Source organism: Nestor notabilis, unplaced genomic scaffold (genome assembly GCF_000696875.1).
Source record: "Nestor notabilis isolate BGI_N333 unplaced genomic scaffold, ASM69687v1 scaffold11945, whole genome shotgun sequence".
NCBI lineage: Eukaryota > Metazoa > Chordata > Aves > Psittaciformes > Psittacidae > Nestor > Nestor notabilis.
In genome coordinates, this window is record NW_009929816.1 from 57,965 (window position 1) to 75,711 (window position 17,747).

At 45.2% G+C, this 17,747-nt stretch overlaps 1 protein-coding gene across 1 annotated transcript in view; it reads left to right on the plus strand.

Annotated features, from left to right (window-relative positions):
* LOC104406240 (electrogenic sodium bicarbonate cotransporter 1-like) overlaps nucleotides 1-15,031 on the plus strand; it is a gene marked incomplete at its 3' end in the record, with an annotated part of 58,475 nt that extends 43,444 nt beyond the window's left edge. The window contains exons 10-15 of the mRNA XM_010015167.1: nucleotides 3,819-3,952; nucleotides 7,989-8,260; nucleotides 10,719-10,789; nucleotides 11,474-11,662; nucleotides 14,320-14,433; nucleotides 14,777-15,031. Of these exons, the coding sequence (XP_010013469.1) occupies nucleotides 3,819-3,952; nucleotides 7,989-8,260; nucleotides 10,719-10,789; nucleotides 11,474-11,662; nucleotides 14,320-14,433; nucleotides 14,777-15,031 (1,035 nt within the window). The remainder of the gene's footprint in view (nucleotides 1-3,818; nucleotides 3,953-7,988; nucleotides 8,261-10,718; nucleotides 10,790-11,473; nucleotides 11,663-14,319; nucleotides 14,434-14,776) is intronic.
* Between the last annotated feature and the right edge of the window lie 2,716 nt (nucleotides 15,032-17,747).

A 17,747-nucleotide genomic window follows, 5' to 3' on the forward strand; every position in this document is an offset into this window, starting at 1 on the left:
CAGGTTTAATTAAACCAAATGTAGAAAAGGGGGGCATCTATCCAGAGCTCTACACTTCCCTATGATAATGGCATTCATTTGTTGAGTGTGACAGTCAGTAAAGTGTGCCCAAGACTGTGAGCTGCACAGGAGAGAGACCCAGCGGGGCAGGAGGAAGAGAAAACACAGATTGCCTTTGGTCTGTGGTTTTCTCTGCAGTAAATAAAAGCTGGTCTGAGTTTTCCTGTTGCTTGGAGAAACAAAAGTCCCTAGAAAGATGCAAGCTGCAGAACAGCCTATTTTGAGCTCTGTGATTTTTTAATGCGTGTTGAAAAGGGAAACCACTGATGCTCTGCAGTTAGGAACCCCACTTTGGTAGAAGGGAAGCTCTGCAGCACATGTAAACATTAATGACCAAAACTCCAGGAGCTGCAGAAGGAAGCAACACCCATATCCCATCCAGGGCTTTGCCCGTTGCTTCACAGGGGTTTGTGCCCAGGGAGGAGGGAGTTGGGGGTGTAGCTGCAGAGAAGCCTTGACAGCATAAAGGCTGTCGTTGAACTTCGGCCGGCAAAAGTGGAGCAAAGTGCAGGAAAATCATGATTGAGCTGCTAGAAAAACCAGATTTCACCTTTCAGTTTGTAACACAGGCACGCCCCAGTGCAGGAAAACATTGTCTATGATTTTTTTAATTTGTGCACTTCAGCAGTGACTTGCTTCTTACATACAACAGTCAGTTGAATTCACTAGGTTTTATTTATGTACTGATTTAACATTGAAGTGCCAGCACTTTGTCTGAACAGTTCACTGGTGGATTGGCTGTTTAGGCACAACTGGCTTTTCTTTTGCCATCTCCCTTCAACAAACTTCAATATCCTTGTGTGAAGAGGAATCAGGTCTCTTGGCTGCTGTAGCAGCCTGGGAAGGGTTTTATCATAGAATCAGAGACTGGTTTGGGTTGGAAGGGACCACAAAGCTCAGCCAGTTCCAACCCCCTGCCATGGGCAGGGACACTTTCCAGTAGAGCAGGTTGCTCCAAGCCCCTGTGTCCAACCTGGCCTTGAACACTGCCAGGGATGGGGCAGCCACAGCTTCTCTGGGCAATCGTTTTTGACTGCAGGTTTTCAACAGAAGCTCAAAATCATGTGTTATTCATGCTCAGATGTCTCTGTATCATCAGAGCCAGAGCAAAGCATCCCAAGGCGCCCAGTTCAAGTTGTTCCTCCAGGGAGCTGCTCAGTGGGATCGGAGTCCAGGTCCATGTCAAGTGTTGCTCAAACTATTGTGCATTCTTGCAGTGGGAAAGTGGTTTTCTGTAAGATGTCTCAGAGCGTGAGCTGTACCAAGTCTTCATGCTCGGAAATACAAGGGAGGGTTACTGCAGCTTCTGCAGCTGAGGAGCAGCACCTAGAAGTTTTCCCCTGGGCATTGTGTCCTCATAGAAAACAGTATTTTTGGGGCTACCACAGTTCATGCTTCTTGTTTCTTGTAAACAATTATGTGACTGCTGCTGGGTCAGGCTCTAAAAATCGCCTGTCCTGCGCTGCCTGCCCCTGAGAGCCTGACATGGCCAACATTTCTTTCAAAGCTCGCTTCAGAGTTTTATGTTTCTGAGAAAAGACACTATTCTTAGCTACAGACACGTGGAAGAATGCAGGGAAAAGAGATTCCAGATGCGCTGGCCGCGAGGGCCCTCTCCATGAGTAATGCAGGAGGAGCGAAGGGGATCAACTGTGTGAATACCATTCCTTGTCTCATCCTCGTAAGTCCCCCAAAGGAAGCAGGCAGAGGCTTACAGGCTGCTGTCCATGTCCCTGTGTCCTTGTATAAGGACAGAGCATCACAGTGAGATTTCCCTTCACTAATCCCTGCAAGAACCGGGGCTGTTCATGATGGGCATCACCAGTAGCACTGAGAAATAGAAAGGACCAAGGCGAGGTGGGTTCTGTCCATTGTACGGCAGCTTGTCTAGATTGATGAGGGACTGAGCATGTGTCAGGAGCAGGCAGCTAGGCAGCTTTTAAACCTCCCCTACCATTTGTTTCTTTGCACAGCTGTCATGCTGCTGCTCTAATTACCCACCAGTAACAGTGCTTGACCACTGGTATGTTGAGATCATGCTTGTGGCCAGAAAAATAGTTTACGGTTGCTTTAGAGAAAGTTCTGCTAGTAATTCAGTAGATAAAAAAACCCTTCTGCTCTTACATAGTAATGTACTGGTTTGACATACAACAGTGTCAGTAGAAGCCTCAGGGGAGACCTTAGAGCAGCTTCCAGTACCTAAAGGGGCCATCAAGAAATCTGGAGAGGGGCTTTCTACAAGGACAGGTAGGGACAGGACAAGGGTGAGCAGCTTTAAACTGACAGAGAGGAGATTTAGATTAGCTATTAGGAAGAACTTCTTCCCTGTGAGGGTGCTGAGGCGCTGGCACAGGGTGCCCAGAGAAGCTGTGGCTGCCCCATCCCTGGCAGTGTTCAAGGCCAGGTTGGACACAGGGGCTTGGAGCAACCTGCTCTAGTGGAAGGTGTCCCTGCCCGGGGCAGGGGGTTGGAAGAGGATGAGCTTTAAGGTTCCTTCCAACATAAAACTGTCAGTGACTCTATGAACATACTTTCCTCAGTGTAAACACCAACTTGGCCCTTTCCAAGGAAGAGAGGCACAAAACTTACTTTAAATTCTTCACATTACTACTGGTAAGTCAGACAAACTGCAGCCCCAACCCTGCAGTTTGTCACAGATGGAAAGAAGGATCTGCACATGCTGTTAATTGCTGGTTGCTAAGCACGTGCAGTGTTAATGAGGCTGCTGATTCGGACACAGCTACAACGGAGCACATGAGCCTGTGCTTAAATGTGCCCCTGGTTGCTGGGCGAGTATTCCTGGAGAGGGTGATGCTCACTGCTGCACGTCTTACTCAGCTGAAGATGATGCTGTGGTTGGTCCTTTAAAACTCAGCCAAGTGTAAAGAGATTAGTTTCCGTATGAGCAAACAAGATAAGGCCCTGTGAGTTCTGCCACTTCTGTAGGATGTACACTTAGTCAGTAATCATATTTTATTGCCATTCATATTTTATCTACATTTTGCATTTTATAAGTAGATACTGCCCAGCTCTAGTTGGACATGAAAATGCAAGAATGTATCAAGCATGCTCTTTTATCCTTCTCAGGCGAAGCTGTTTTGCCACACATGCCAAAAGTAATTGTAGAACCTGTTAAATATGGATTTTATTACTTGCTGGTGACATCTGGTGAACTTTGGTCTCAACATGTGGCTGCTGGATGAAGTAGTCTTGTTTGGTTTGTGTCTCACTTACTAAAACAGTTGCTTGAAAGAGAAGCATCTTATTTATTTAGAAAGCATGAGTGCTCAGTTGGGGAAGGGAGAAACAAACTTGGCCTAGGCTCAGCTGCAGGATACTCTGTTGTCCTGGAGGATGTCACTGCTGTCCTCTAGCCACATGTCTGTTGGAAGAGCCCTACTAACACGTATTTTTACTATCAAACATGTGGGAGATGTTCAAGGAGTTATCAACTCCTTGAAGTGATCTTCAGAAACACTCTCCTCCTCTTGTCAGATATAAAATATGATATAGCATTATCAAACTGTTGGCCTCAGAAATAACCAGGGAGGTTGCTGATTATCGTGAGTATCTATGAATTGTGTGGGATGAACACATCAGTGTGCACAGCTGTGAGAGAGGGCAGAAGACGGTCTTCTCTTTGACTTAGCATCATACAGCACACAACCGGTCACTGATACAACTACTCACTTTCTTGCAACAGAGCTAATGGAAGGGATTATTCAGCAGAGCTCACCTCTCTCCTGTGTCTACCGTAGGGCGTGTTGGAGAGTTTCCTGGGCACAGCAGTGGCTGGCGCGATATTTTGCCTTTTTGCTGGTCAGCCACTCACAATTCTGAGCAGCACAGGACCTGTCCTTGTCTTCGAACGGCTCCTCTTCAATTTCAGCAAGTAAGTACAAGGGAGGAGGGGAGAAATGTCTCGCGCTAATGAAATACTAGCCAGGGAATGAGGTGGTTCGCGGTGGGGAAGGAGGGGATTTAGGGCATGAAATGAAACATCTCTTTGTTCCGTGTCGAGCTTGCAGTGTGATCTCATCAGGGATTTTCCCAGGCACGCATGTCCCCGAGCACTGCCAGCAGGTGGGTGCGTATCTCCTCAGGGTGTCTTGGAAGAACGTGGCCAAGCCTGTCCTCCGTGAGAAGATTGCAGCAGTTGCAGTCAGTGGGCTGCTGCTCCCCAGTTGGTACAGGTGTATTTCCCATAGGAGCAAAGACAGAAATCCAGCTTTTGATTTCACTAGCAATTTGTCCTTAAGTCACTACTTATTTGAAGTAATCACTATTACTTACGAAAACAGAAACACCTATGATAGAAACAGCCCTGTTTGTCCCCAAATTTCCTCAGTGGAGCTTTGCTGCATTACATGCTTTTGGCTTTGAGGTTTTTTTATCTTTTAACTGGATAATCTTTAAGCATAGCATCAGAATAGTTTGGGTTAGAAGGGACCTTTAAAGGTCATCTAGCCCAACCCCCTTGCAATGAGCAGGGACATCTTCAACTGGATCAGGTTGCTCAGAACCACATCTAGCCTGGCCTTAAATGTCTCCAGGGATGGCACATCCACCACCTCTCTGGGCAACCTGTGCCAGTATTTTACCACCCTTATTGTAAAGAATTTTTTTCCTTGCATCCAGCTTGAATCTCCCCTCTTTTAGTTTAAAACCATCACCCCTCATCCTGTCCTTACAGGCCCTGCTAAAAAGTCTTTCCCCATCTTTCTTTTGGGCACCTTTTAAGAACTGAAAGGTGACAGTAAGGTCTCCCTGGAGTCTTCTCTTCTCCAGGCTGAACAACCCTAACTCTTACAGCCATTCCTCATAGGAGAGGTGCTCCATCCCTCTGATCATTTTTGTGGCCCTTTTCTGGACCCTCTCCAACAGGTCCATGTCTTTCCTGTACTGAGGACTCCAAAGCTGAGCATAAAGAGGTTCTGCTCCATCCTCAACATGTAAAGGTTGATACAGCAATGATAGCTGACACCCAGAGCCCATTTCATTAGGTGTTCTCGTTGACTATTTTACATGTAGAACTACTGATACTTTGGATGATGTTTTGCAGGGAGATCATTTCAGGTTATACAGAAAACACCCCAAATCATGTGTAGCCCTCCCTTCCGCCATCAGGGAGCGTTCACAGCATTGCAAGCTGTGAAGGACTAGTGTTTCAGTACACAAAACCAAGAGCTTTTGGAGTTTAGGCATTATTAGGCTTTCTTTCAAAAGCAGTTGCCTGTGATGTGGAACAGCTCTTTGGCCATTGGTGGTTATTTTTAGAAGAGGTCTATTGAATTATTAAGCTGAACAAGGCTGCAGGTTGCAGTGAGGCAGGAGACGTGGTGTGTTGTATCTCCTTCCTCATTATATTTAATCTTGTGGGTAGTTACTCAGAAATAATTGAGAGCATATACTCATGTCTTTCCTGTGAATACCCTACATGTTGGAGGAGCCTTCTGAGGGACAGAGCTTCTGCTAAGGCTAATGGTGCACTTACATGTGATCCCACATGTGCAATCCCACACTCTTGGAGTAAGACGATTTCATTTAGTTACTTAACTCACTTGAGTCCAGAGGAGGCCACAGAGATGTTCTGAGGGCTGGAGCACTCTGCTCTGGAGACAGGCTGAGAGAGCTGGGCTTGTTCAGGCTGGAGAAGAGAAGGCTCTGGGGAGACCTTAGAGCAGCTTCCAGTGCGTAAAGGGGCTGACAAGAAATCTGGAGAGGGGCTTTTGACAAGGGCAGGTAGAGATAGGACAAGGGGAAATGGCTTTAAACTGACAGAGGGGAGGTTCAGATTGGATATTAGGAAACAAGACTACTCCAGGGAGGGAAATTGGAAGCTGCCAACTGGTGAGAGCTCCACAGCAGAGCAAGAGGGGGGGACCTTTCTTTTCTTCCTACAACTGGCATAAATTAGCAAATTTAGGAATAGACATGCTATAGCCGTTTGCATCTGCTGGGTGGATCAGAGCCCAGGTGCTGCACATGGAAGGAAAAAAGCAAGATGGAAAAATGCTTTTTATGGTTTGGGAGAGAGAAGGTGGTTATTTTTAACCTGAGGAGGAGATGGTTATAAAAGCTATTGTCCTAACAACCTGCTGGAGCAGAATGGCAGGATTTTTCAAAGGAGACTTTCTCACAAGGAAGCTGGAATCAAACACTGTGATTTTTCAATAATGCATTTGTGGTTGTTCATATTCACAGCATGCTGCTCCTGCTGGGAGCAAAATTAGAAAGATTTCCCGTCCACTGATTCATTTTAAGTGTGACTCTGTCACTCTGTGTGTGTGCATGGAGAGATAGCTGAAAAAGCCCTGCATCGTGCTCGGGTGAGTCATTGCTCCAGGACACCCCGGCTCAGCTCATACCCTCGTTGGTGAGCTCTGCTCCCATGCAGAGGCTTTCCAGTGTGGAATGAGTCTGGGTTTCCAAGCTGGAAGCAGTGGGATGCAAGGCTCTGGGCTCCCCAGGGTAGCAGGACCCCAGCCCTTCTGCCTTCCAGCTACAGAAGGCTGGAAAGTTTCTTCTCAAGACTTCGGAAAGAAAATTAATAACAGCAAAAGTACTTAGCTTTTGTATTATCATAGACTCACAGACTGGTTTGGGTTGGACGGGACCTTAAAGCTCATCCAGTTCCAACCCCCTGTCATGGGCAGGGACACATTCCACTAGACCAGGCTGTGCCAAGCCCCGTCCAACCTGGCCTTGAACACTGCCAGGGCTGGGGCATCCCTGGATGGATTGTGTGTAAAATGTATATTGTGCAGGTAGAATGTTGAAGTGCTGCAGGACTTTGAGGGTTAAAAAAATAACATAGTTTAAAACCTTTTGAAGTTCTTCAGTGTGTGCAGGGTGTGCCCAGGATGCCATCTGGGCTTCTGCCAGCTGTCTTCTCCACACGTGGTCTCTACACTCCTGCTCTCATTGGCACTGACTGGGTATTTCAGAGATACAGGGGTCTTTGATTATTGGGATTTTTTTCTGTTTTCTTTCCTAAATCATCACTTTGCTGCTTCCTTGTTCCTTACCCCTCTTCCAGGTCAGTCTCTCAGTGTGAGAATGCTGCAGCCCTCACCAATATCTTATCTACAGTAAGGAGAAAGTCTTGCAGAGGCTTGAGTTGAATGCAGATACCCAACCCTGATTCTGGCTTCCAGGGAAGACTGTGGGGCTGGTGCTGCTGGCCCCACTGCCTCCTGTTCCTAACCTAGAGCAGGCAGTAACCTCCCTGGCAGGGCCTCATCTGCTTTGGTGTTGTGCTTTTCAAATTTGTTCTGTCCTAAAAGCCTGCCTTTGGACTCTGCAGCATCAGGGCACAGCAAACCAGGGCTGTTCCTTCCCAGGAGGGAACGATGCAGTTCTCTCCATCATTCCCCTGCCACCAGGGTTTGTTATCTTCTGCTTTGTGCTTTTGATCTCCTCCTGCTGGTATTTTGATTTCTTCTGATTAGTGCAAGGGCCTGAGAGATGGAAACGCAGGCTGCTGACTGTGAGGCTTGGCAGGAGATTGCTTTTCTGAAGGAGATTCATAAACTGTGGTTATGTCTTCGGCTGGTGGAAGGCTGTCGGCATTGAGCTGCTCTTGGATGTTGGGGCCTTTGCAGCTCTGTGAGTATTTGCCAAGGGGGGACTTCTACTGGAAAGCCTAGGAAGAACTTGAATTCATTGGTAACATTTACTGGTGGAGGCACAAGCAAGACTGATCACTTTGCATGCTTTTCTGCCACCTTGGCTATTAAACTGCACCACGTATGTTTATGGAGTTGGCTGGCTGGGAGAGCTTAACTCTTGGGACACTCCTGTTGAGTCTCAATGAGCACAGGTCCCCAAGGCTGTGGTTCACCACTTCTCGCTGGGAAGTCACAATCCTGCATGGATTTCTCTAACCCTGACATTTGCCCTTCTTGCCCACCCCTGTCTTGTTGCAGAGACAATAATTTTGACTACCTGGAGTTTCGCCTCTGGATCGGCCTTTGGTCAGCCTTCCTGTGTCTCATCCTTGTCGCCACCGATGCCAGCTTCCTGGTCAAGTACTTCACCCGCTTCACTGAAGAAGGTTTCTCCTCCCTTATTAGCTTCATCTTCATATACGATGCTTTCAAGAAGATGATCAAGCTGGCAGATCATTACCGCATCAACTCTGAGTTCAAGGAGGACTATATCACGCATTACTCTTGTGCCTGTGAACCATTAGATCCAGGTAAGATAATGTTTAATTAGGTCTCCACTTTGCAGATAGGAGATTGCATTTGCTTTCTTTCTCTATTGTGCTGTAGTTCAGATAGTAAAATAATAAAAATAAACCCCAAACAGGTAGATTCTTCTTTATCAGTTGTCTTCAGATATCCTGTCTTAGCCTTATTTTGAAGCTGAGGGGTGAATTTTACTCTACATGCTTATTGGAATGTCATTATAACCGACCTTCCTGAGACTCCTCATGTGAACATCCTCACCAGTGGAGAAGCTGTCTCTGTACCCCTGTGTCTGTGGCTGTAAATCCTGAATGGCATTCCTCTGAAAAGTGTGTGAAGTGGCAGAGGTGGCGGCCAAGGTCACTGCCATGGTGCTCAGGTCACCCCTGGTATCAGCTATGCCATTTTGGCAAGTGCAGGAGCGGGCTTTATTCAGGATATCACCCAAACATGGGTGGTTTTCCACCTCCTGGCTATGTGTAAGAGTGGAAAAGCACAAACAGATCCTCACTAGAGCAGAGGGGAAGTCTATCTAACAGTTCAGCCTATCACTAGAGCGTGGGCTGCAAGGCAGGTACAGCCAGCATATGTACAGATCTGGCCACACAACTAGGAACAAATGGTTACACAACCCAAATACAAACACAAGTCTGCTAGCTCACACCATTAGGGAAACTGCAGCCACTCCTAGGATCCTTCAAACAATGAGGGGTGAGTAAGAAACTTGGTTTATGCTCAAAATAAACTTCAGGTTATTTCAGCATACCTGTCAAACAGGAAACGGTCCTGGTTGCTGCACACTGCCCCTGTGCAAAAGGTGTTGGGAACTGATTCTCAGGAATTATGTGCTTACGTTAGTAAGCTCTCTGCCAGCATTTGGATTTGGGTCTAGTTCTGCTTTCATGTGAATGGCAGGGTGTTGGGTTGTTTTTTTTTGGAGTTAGGACAATGGGGAATGGTCAATGCCAAATTGAAGATCTCCACTTGCCATCTAAACACCAACGTTTAAACCACAACACTGGGTTCTTTGGCTGTTCTCATCCCTTGCTTGGTGGCATGTCATTCCATGATGGATGTGATGCACAGAAGCAAGGAATTTTCCAGAGGAACAAGTGGCCTGTTAAATAGCTGCTAGCGCATCACGTGGGACACTGACAGTTTGGCTTTTCACAGGTCTGAAATACACCAATATATGCGGGTGTCTGTATAGCTGTGTCTCTGCAAAAATCCAGACAGTATCCATAAGCAAAAGACAGCACAGATTTAATTCATGCTCCTTAAATAAACAGATTTTCACACCATCTCTGTTACCACACAACAGTAAATCAGTTTCTTGGAAGCAGAGCTCAGGTCTTGAGCAGCAGGTTTTGTAAGCAGGTACCAAGAGAGCATTGAGAACATCAGTTATCCTTTGTGCTAACATTGCCTCTCTGAAAGTTTGCAAGCTTTCATGCATCAGGAAATGGAATAACAATGCAAGTAGCATAAAAATGCTCAGGCAAAAATCCATGTTGACAGCAAAAGGGGCTGCCTGGTTTTAGGAAACAGTGTAATGCAGTAGCAGAACTTTCTTTCCACTGATTTCCTTCTAGTATAGATAATGTCTGTTGCTGCTGAGGTATTGTAGGTATTGAGAAGCTGTCACGGGTTGTGCTGGATGCAGGGATGAGATTTCTTTGTTTTTTTTGCCAACGTCAGTGCAGGTTAAACTTTATGGATCTTTGTCATGCCAGAGGTAAAGCTACCTCTTCTTCCCTCATACTCCAATCCAGGCTTTTTACAGTTGGTTTTAATCTGCGTCTTTAAGATTTGGCTCCAGAGTTTTGGCATCAGCCCTTGCAAAACCTAAATAACACATGAGCATGTAGTTGACAAGCCTATTTTCAGGAAGGATTGCTTTTCTAAAGGAAATTTCAAATAAATGATTTCTAATCCCAGGAAAACAAAAGGAAAACATTTACTGCCACAGTGAATGCTGCCCCTTTTTTCACAGGAATGATTTCCATCCGCTTAGTTTTGATTACTCTTTATCTTTTTTAACTTGAAAAATGTGTATATGCTGGATTCTGAAATGCATTTTGCTTTTCAGGATGCCTTTGGGGTTGTGCATTAATTTTAAATTAATAATTATAGGAGTGTTCTATGAATATTTAATCCATAAATCATTAGAAAAGTATTGCAAGACCATGAAATATTACATTGTCTGCTTTTCTGTAGTTTATTTTACAATGAACTCCAAGATAAACAGCAGTTAGGTTTGAATTACGTTTCACTTAGCCTTTGCTTTCTGTTTTTTAAGTGATTGATGATTGATCATGACTCTGAAACAATACTTTTGACTCACTTGAGCAAAGACATTGCCAGCTGTTTGGTGGAGCTAACAAATGATTCAGTGGCTGGAATTTGCTTTCCTTCCTCGCTGTTTCAGCACCATACTCATATTTCTCTTTCTGTCCTCTCTTGCAGTTAATAGCTCGTTATTTAACAGGACAACGGTGCCGTCAGCCGATGAGCTCTTCTATTCCTCTTCTGACATGGTAAGTGTAAGGGATGATACATGGAATTTTGGTAGGTCCAGCTGTGTGGAAGAGCTGTGCTTCCTTAGATTTATACAGCCTATTCACAGCCTACTGCCCCAGGCTACATTCAAGAAAACAGAACCTCTCTACTTGGTGGAGGATGGTGCTTTGCTACAGCTCCATCTTCTCTTGAACGTGCATGCAGTCATAACATTAGAGAACACCTTAAATACGTTGCAGATCCACTTTTAGTCAGACATTAGCAGCAAAATGGTCACACAGTCCTGAGGTTTGCTTGGACTTACATTGAAAGGGCAAGGAGGAAGATTTTCTGCTGTGGAAACAGTGCTGGTCTTGATCTGAGAGAAGCGGATTTGGGTTTAGTGTTGTTCAGGTGGTCTTAGGCCGCTCCAGCTTCCGTGTGAGGTTTCCAACTGGAGAAAATGCACAGCATGGCTGGCAGACCACAGCAGGGGTCAAAAGATCTCTGTCTTCTTTCCAAGGCCCAGGCTGTCCTCTCTTCCCAGGTAATATCATCCTCTGTCCAGGCTAAAATCCATTCTGTCTGCGCAGGGATTTTTAGCCTCTGCAGCATGCCTTCTCTTTCCTCCAAGTATTTTTCCTGATTATCTATCCCCATTCCTGTCTTCACATAAGCAGCTCATGCACAGCTTTATGGAAACCTTCTCTTTTTCTCTGCAGTACAATACCACCATTGACTGGTCATCTCTGACAAAGAAGGAGTGCTTGAAATATGGAGGACGACTTGTGGGCAACAACTGTGAATATGTCCCTGACATCACCCTCATGTCTTTCATCCTCTTTTTTGGCACTTACACCTGCTCCATGGCCCTGAAGAAATTCAAGACCAGTCGCTATTTTCCAACCACTGTAAGTATCTCAGCCTGGTAGTCTTGTTTCTTTTACTGCTTCAGAGTGCAAATGTCAGCCTGCCTTTTGGTATTGCTGTCACACACACATAGGGAGGAATGCTTTGTGGGGAAGCCAGGTTGCATGGATTGAGGTAAAAAGCAAGGAATGTCTGGGATTGTTTAGCTGTCATTCAGTGTCTCTGGGGCACACATGTAAGGCAGCAGAAGAGCCAGAATGAGCCCTAATGTGTCATGGGGATGTGGCAGTGATTTTAAAGGTGTTGAAGACAACGCTTCTGAGCTGAGATACATCACATGTAGCTTATCGGCCTTCAGAAATCAGAAGAGTCCTTCAGGCACATATAGTTTCATCTGGCCATTTTCAGCGTCACGTACACGGCTTAATAGGATGTACTGACTCTGGGGTGGGATGTGTGGCCATTCTGTAGAAATCAAACGACCAAAAGGGATTATTAATCCTTATGCCAGAACTCTCCCTGCTTTGTAGCCCCAGGGAGTATCTGGGGAGGACAAAAGAAGACCTTTGGTTTGTCGCTGACTAGAAGTAGCTAAGCTTTGGTGTTATCACACAGTGTTTAAAATACTCGGAAACAAAGGCAAAAATGCTGAACTCAACTAGGGTCCTGATCTACCCCTTATGGTAGGGACCCAAAGCAGCAATTCCCTTTCTTCTCTGAGGATCAGATGCAAAATAAGGATGACCTGAAAAACTTCTTTTAAACAAGATTTTGCTCAGACTTAAACCAACTTACACACACCTCTCAGGGGCACCCACTTGTTTTGTCACCAGGACACACATGCGAGCTGGCAGTTTCCATGCATACCAAAGCCATGTTTCTCCCTGAGACACCCTCTCCCCCTCCCCCCATTTTTGGCATTCTGCCGCACAGGGATTTATCCTGCATGGATGTTTACTGTTTTGCTGTGTTACGATTGAACCTCTATTATTTTTAATAAAAAGGAAACAAATTCCATCCAGGCTGGAATGCAGCTCAATTTATCTGTAACCATGTGAACCCAGGAAACCTGGAAGGAACAAGAGCTCTGAAAAGACGATGCAGTTACAGGCAAGCATAGTGGGTCCTGCCTAGTTAAATTTCAGGGTCTGACCAGTGGCAGCTTCAAGTTATAACATTCCAGTGACTTCAAGACTGTTGCTTTCTTAGGGCATGTTGAGGAGTTTACTGAGAAGCCCAGTTTGTTTTCCTGTCTTGTTTAGGTTGGTTGATTGCTTGAACTTAGCAATGTGATCTCTGCCAGTCCTACGGAACATATCATTTGTCATGGAAGTTTGGGTCTTCCCATCTTCTAGAGGGAAGTTTGTGACTGTTTACATTGTCTGGTATAAAATACCATTTCTTCCCCTCCCTTTTTTTTTTTTTAATCTGTGTTGCAAATTCAGTCATATTAAAATCGTGGTGTCTGGGAACATCAGTATTTTTTGTTGAAGCCACATACCTTAGGAATTCTGCGATAACACAAGAAGCTCAGCACTTGTTAAAGAAGCAGTCTCTGGCCCTGCATAGAAAAACATGACTGTGGGGATCCTAAAGACACAGAGGTCAGAAGGCAAACAGGAGACAATGTTTTATATGTCTAAAAAAGGACTTTAGAGAAGTGTTCAATACCTGTTAATATTGGAAGCTGATCCTAAAGAGTCTGCAGAAACTGTCATAGAGGAGCTAGGTCTCTATACCAGTAGTTGTTGGCCGCTGTCCAATTAACATCGGTGAGACTGCCTTGAAGAATTCATGTGGGAGTTTCTTAGAAAAGCAGTTTTCTTTTTCCTTAGGCTTGTTTTCATACTTCCATTTAGGCTTAATTGTTTGGCTTTCAGGCAACGCAATGAAGTACCAAGACACTTTGGCAAATGGTACCAGACACAACAATGTGCACCTTCGTTTGTAGAAAAGAAGAAACTCTGAGCTTTTATTGCCACCAAAAACAAGCCTGGAGCATCACATAAGAAACTAAAGCATAGAATCATTGAATGGTTTGGGTTGGAAGGGACCTTAAGATCATCTAGTTCCAACCCCTCTGCCATGGGCAGGGACACCACACATTAGACCATGTTGCCCAAGGCTCTGTCCAACCTGGCCTTGAACGCTGCCAGGGATGGAGCGTTTACCACTTCTTTGGGCAACCTGTTCCGGTGCCTCACAACCCTCACAGTAAAGAACTTCTTCCTTATATCTAATCTGAACTTCCCCTGTTTAAGTTTGAATCCACTGGGACTTTCCATCTTCTAGAGGGAAGTTTGTGACAGTTTCCATTGTCTGGTGTAAAATACCATTTCTTCGTTCTCCCTTTTTTCTCTTCTCCTATCATTACAGTCCATGACGAAGAGTCCCTCTCTGCCATCCTTGTAGGCCCCCTTTAGATACTGGAAGGCTGCTATGAGGTCTCCACGCAGCCTTCTCTTCTCCAGGCTGAAAAGCCCCAACTTTCTCAGCCTGTTTTCATACAGGAGGTGCTCCAGCCCCCTGATCATCCTCGTGGCCTCCTCTGGACTTGCTCCAACAGCTCCATGTCCTTTTTATGTTGAGGACACCAGAACTGCACACAGTACTTCAAGTGGGGTCTCACGAGAGCAGAGGGGCAGAATGTCTTTCGTAGTACTAACTACTGTTGTTATGATATCAACTTCTGTTCCAGGCCCGGAAGCTCATCAGTGACTTTGCCATTATCTTGTCCATTTTGATTTTCTGTGGAATAGATGCCCTGGTAGGTGTGGACACACCGAAACTACTTGTGCCAAGTGAATTCAAGGTAGGTCGTTGTCAGTTTGTTTGGTGGCCTTTGGAAGAGGTTCCCTTTTCTGCCCATCTCCCATGTATAAAATGACTTGTCCTTATAACAGGAGACCAGTCAGCTGGCTGGGACTGTTTTACTCACATTATAACCTTTTTATTAGTATCATTTTGGTTGGATGATTTATCTCCTAAATCCTGCCTCTTTGAACCTTTTGTTGCTGTTGATAGGAAGGATGAAATTGTCTCAAACCTCAAGTGCCTCCCTGTAGCCTCATTGCTGGAAGTACAAGTGTGTTTAGGATGTCATCACTCCTCTGTTGTGGCTCTAATGCAAGCTTTCTTTTTCTTGCCCTTAAAAGCCAACCAGCCCCGAGAGGGGTTGGTTTATCCCACCTTTTGGAGGGAACCCATGGTGGGTGTACCTGGCAGCAGCCATCCCTGCACTGCTGGTGACTATCCTCATCTTCATGGACCAGCAGATCACAGCCGTCATTGTCAACAGGAAGGAGCACAAGCTCAAGGTGGGTGTGCATTGTGTCTTCCACATATGCAGAGAGTTGCCTGGTGCTTTTTCTGTGCTAGAGATGGAGGAGGGCCTGTGGCAGTGCTTGAAGGTACATGCCACCTCAGAAAAGTCGTTGCTGGTGTTTAACAAAAGTATTTGTTTTGTTAACTACCATAGAGTTTTTGCCAGGAAAGCCACTGAGTATCCTGAGCGTTGCATGAGCAGCATCGGCCTTCCTCCTAAAGCAAGAACTCTCTGCAGGGCCAACTCACAATGCCTCCTTCAGTGAGCACCTACTCATTTTGATTAGCTTCACCATCCTGTGGCCTGAAGCTTGCCCACATGAGAAGCTTAGAGATTGCACCTCCCTTCTGCATCGTAAACAGGTCTCATGCCAGGAATAGTTGGATTTCACAAAACCAGCCAGCTATTCTGTCCCTTCTAGGGAAAGGAAGGAGTTTAGATGCATCACATCCTGCCCACTGCTCATCTGGAAGAGAAGTGGCTAGAGCCACAAGACATCAAAGCAGCCCTTCTCTGAGAGGCAGGACTTTTGTTTAAAACCCCCTTTCATGTGAACATAAACCCAAAAGTTTCTTAAAACCTTTACAACATTTTGGTCTTTCCTTGCAAGTGCTTCGCTCTTCAACTGTAAATATTTGGGAATGGCAAAGAGAACTTGTAAATATAGGCTAGTCAAAGCTTGTCTGGTAAAGAATACTGATGTGAACCATGTCTAGGTGCTGCCTTAACCTTGCTGTCCCTGCTGCTCTGCTCATAGTAGTTCTGGTCTACCTTAGTCAAGGGCTGGATGATGTTCATGTTGGAATCCACCAGGTGTGACCCTAGAGGTGTTGTTTGCCATGGTAATTCTGCACGACTGCCATTTGAAGAGTTAGAAAAGGAAAGAGGGTGCACGTCTATCCACAAAGATGAAGTTAGTTGCTTGTCTGCCCTACTTGTCTATTTGGCATGCTCTGCATTTCCAGCAGGAGATGAGAAATCATTAAACAGGGGAGAAAAGCTGATGGCTGTCATTCTGGGTGTTTGCTGGTGTAGGCTAAATGCATGCTGTCCTCTGTGTCCAGCAAATACGGTTATACCTCCTACCAAAACTGTTCATTCCCTTACAACAAGCAGTAAGCTGCAGAGATCTGGGACATGCCAAGGGCATAGCCACAGTTGGATGTTATTTAAAGAAGAGCTTTGTATCCACTGACATATAACAGCTTAGGATGTAGTTCTGTTTTTAAAATAAACTTTCCAGACTGGTGCTATGCAGTTTTTCATGCCTGTAGGGCTTTTCCTTGCCCTGCATAGCTGGTTCTATTGAAAAATACTAAATTCCTGTAAAAGACAACTCTCCCTTCCTGCTAATGGGACACATTTCAAGTAGTCTACCCCATGAGAGTAAAGACTCCCTCAAAACATGGGTAATGCTGGGTTATTATTTAGATAGCTGCTGGAAATTTGAATGGAGCTTTTATTTGAAAAGAAGAGGATTTTTCCATTCATATGGTCACTGTGGACATTAAACAACCAATGTGTGATTTAAGACTGTCCTCAGCCTGACCTGGAGGAGAAAGTCAGAGTAACAGGGAATGGGAAGGGTTTGTTGTGCGCAGCAATGAGTGCTGGCTGATGGGCTTATGGGGCTGGTTTAAAAACAACAAAAAAAACCCTAAAGCCCTCAGAACGTCTCCTTTTGCCATCTCAGTCTGGGCAGATATATTCAATATATCTGTGTCAGCATCTTCCTAGTCATAGAATCACAGACTGGTTTGGGGTGGGAAAGAACCTTAAAGCTCCTCCAGCTCCAACCCCTGCCATGGGCAGGGACACCTTCCACTAGAGCAGGTTGCTCCAAGCCCCTGTGTCCAACCTGGCCTCGAACACTGCCAGGCATGGGGCAGCCACAGCTTCTCTGGGCAGCCTGTGCCAGTGCCTCACCACTGTCATGGTAAAGAATTTCTTCCTAATATCTAGTCTAAATCTCCCCTCTGTTGGCTTGAAGCCATTCCCCCTTGTCCTGTCACTATTGTCTCTTGCACCTAGCTAAGCAGACGTACCATTTTCTTAATCACTGGAAGAATATATTCACTATTCTTCTTCCATGAAGAAGAGGCTCCTCATCTCTTCGGCTTGTAGAGACACTCAACGTAGTTATGCTATCAGCACTGGCTGTACTTTCTTAGTAACAAGCTGTGAACGCTCCAGCAAAGTACTGTTTAATATAAAAACTTTATTTCCTGCTTCTTTTGTTATGGTTGTGAGGACATTCTTTTGTTTAATTGGAAGCTCTTGAGTCTGATTCTGCTACTCTGCAATAAAAAACACCTCCATGCACAAAATCTGTGGTAGTCCAGAAGAAGGACAGGGTTTTTCTGCTAGCACCTTGCTGGAGTCTTGGCAGGGTGTCACTGAGTGCCTGTCCTGGTGCTGCTGGCCAGCCAAGGAAAGCAGTGCACATGAGGAAAACAATGAGGACTCCTTATGAGGAGCAGGGTTGCTTTTCCTCCTGGGTCACCAAATGGGTCCAGATCATTTGTTCTTTCCAATAAAATCAAATTGAACAGGATTAAAAAAAGGTTGATCTTTCAAATAGCAAACCTTAAAGATTTGTTAAGTATTTTTTTCTGCAGATCCCTTTCTTTGGTGGCTCTTTTGTTTCTTCACTTCTTCTCTTGGTGCTTGTGACTGGTAGAGTTCATGTGTTAGTTCATTAAAGGATTAAAAAAATAGAAGATGAGAGGTCTTCAAAAGGAGTAAAGAATGAGTATAGCTTTCTTCTTTCAATAGAATCATAGACTCATAGAATAGTTAGG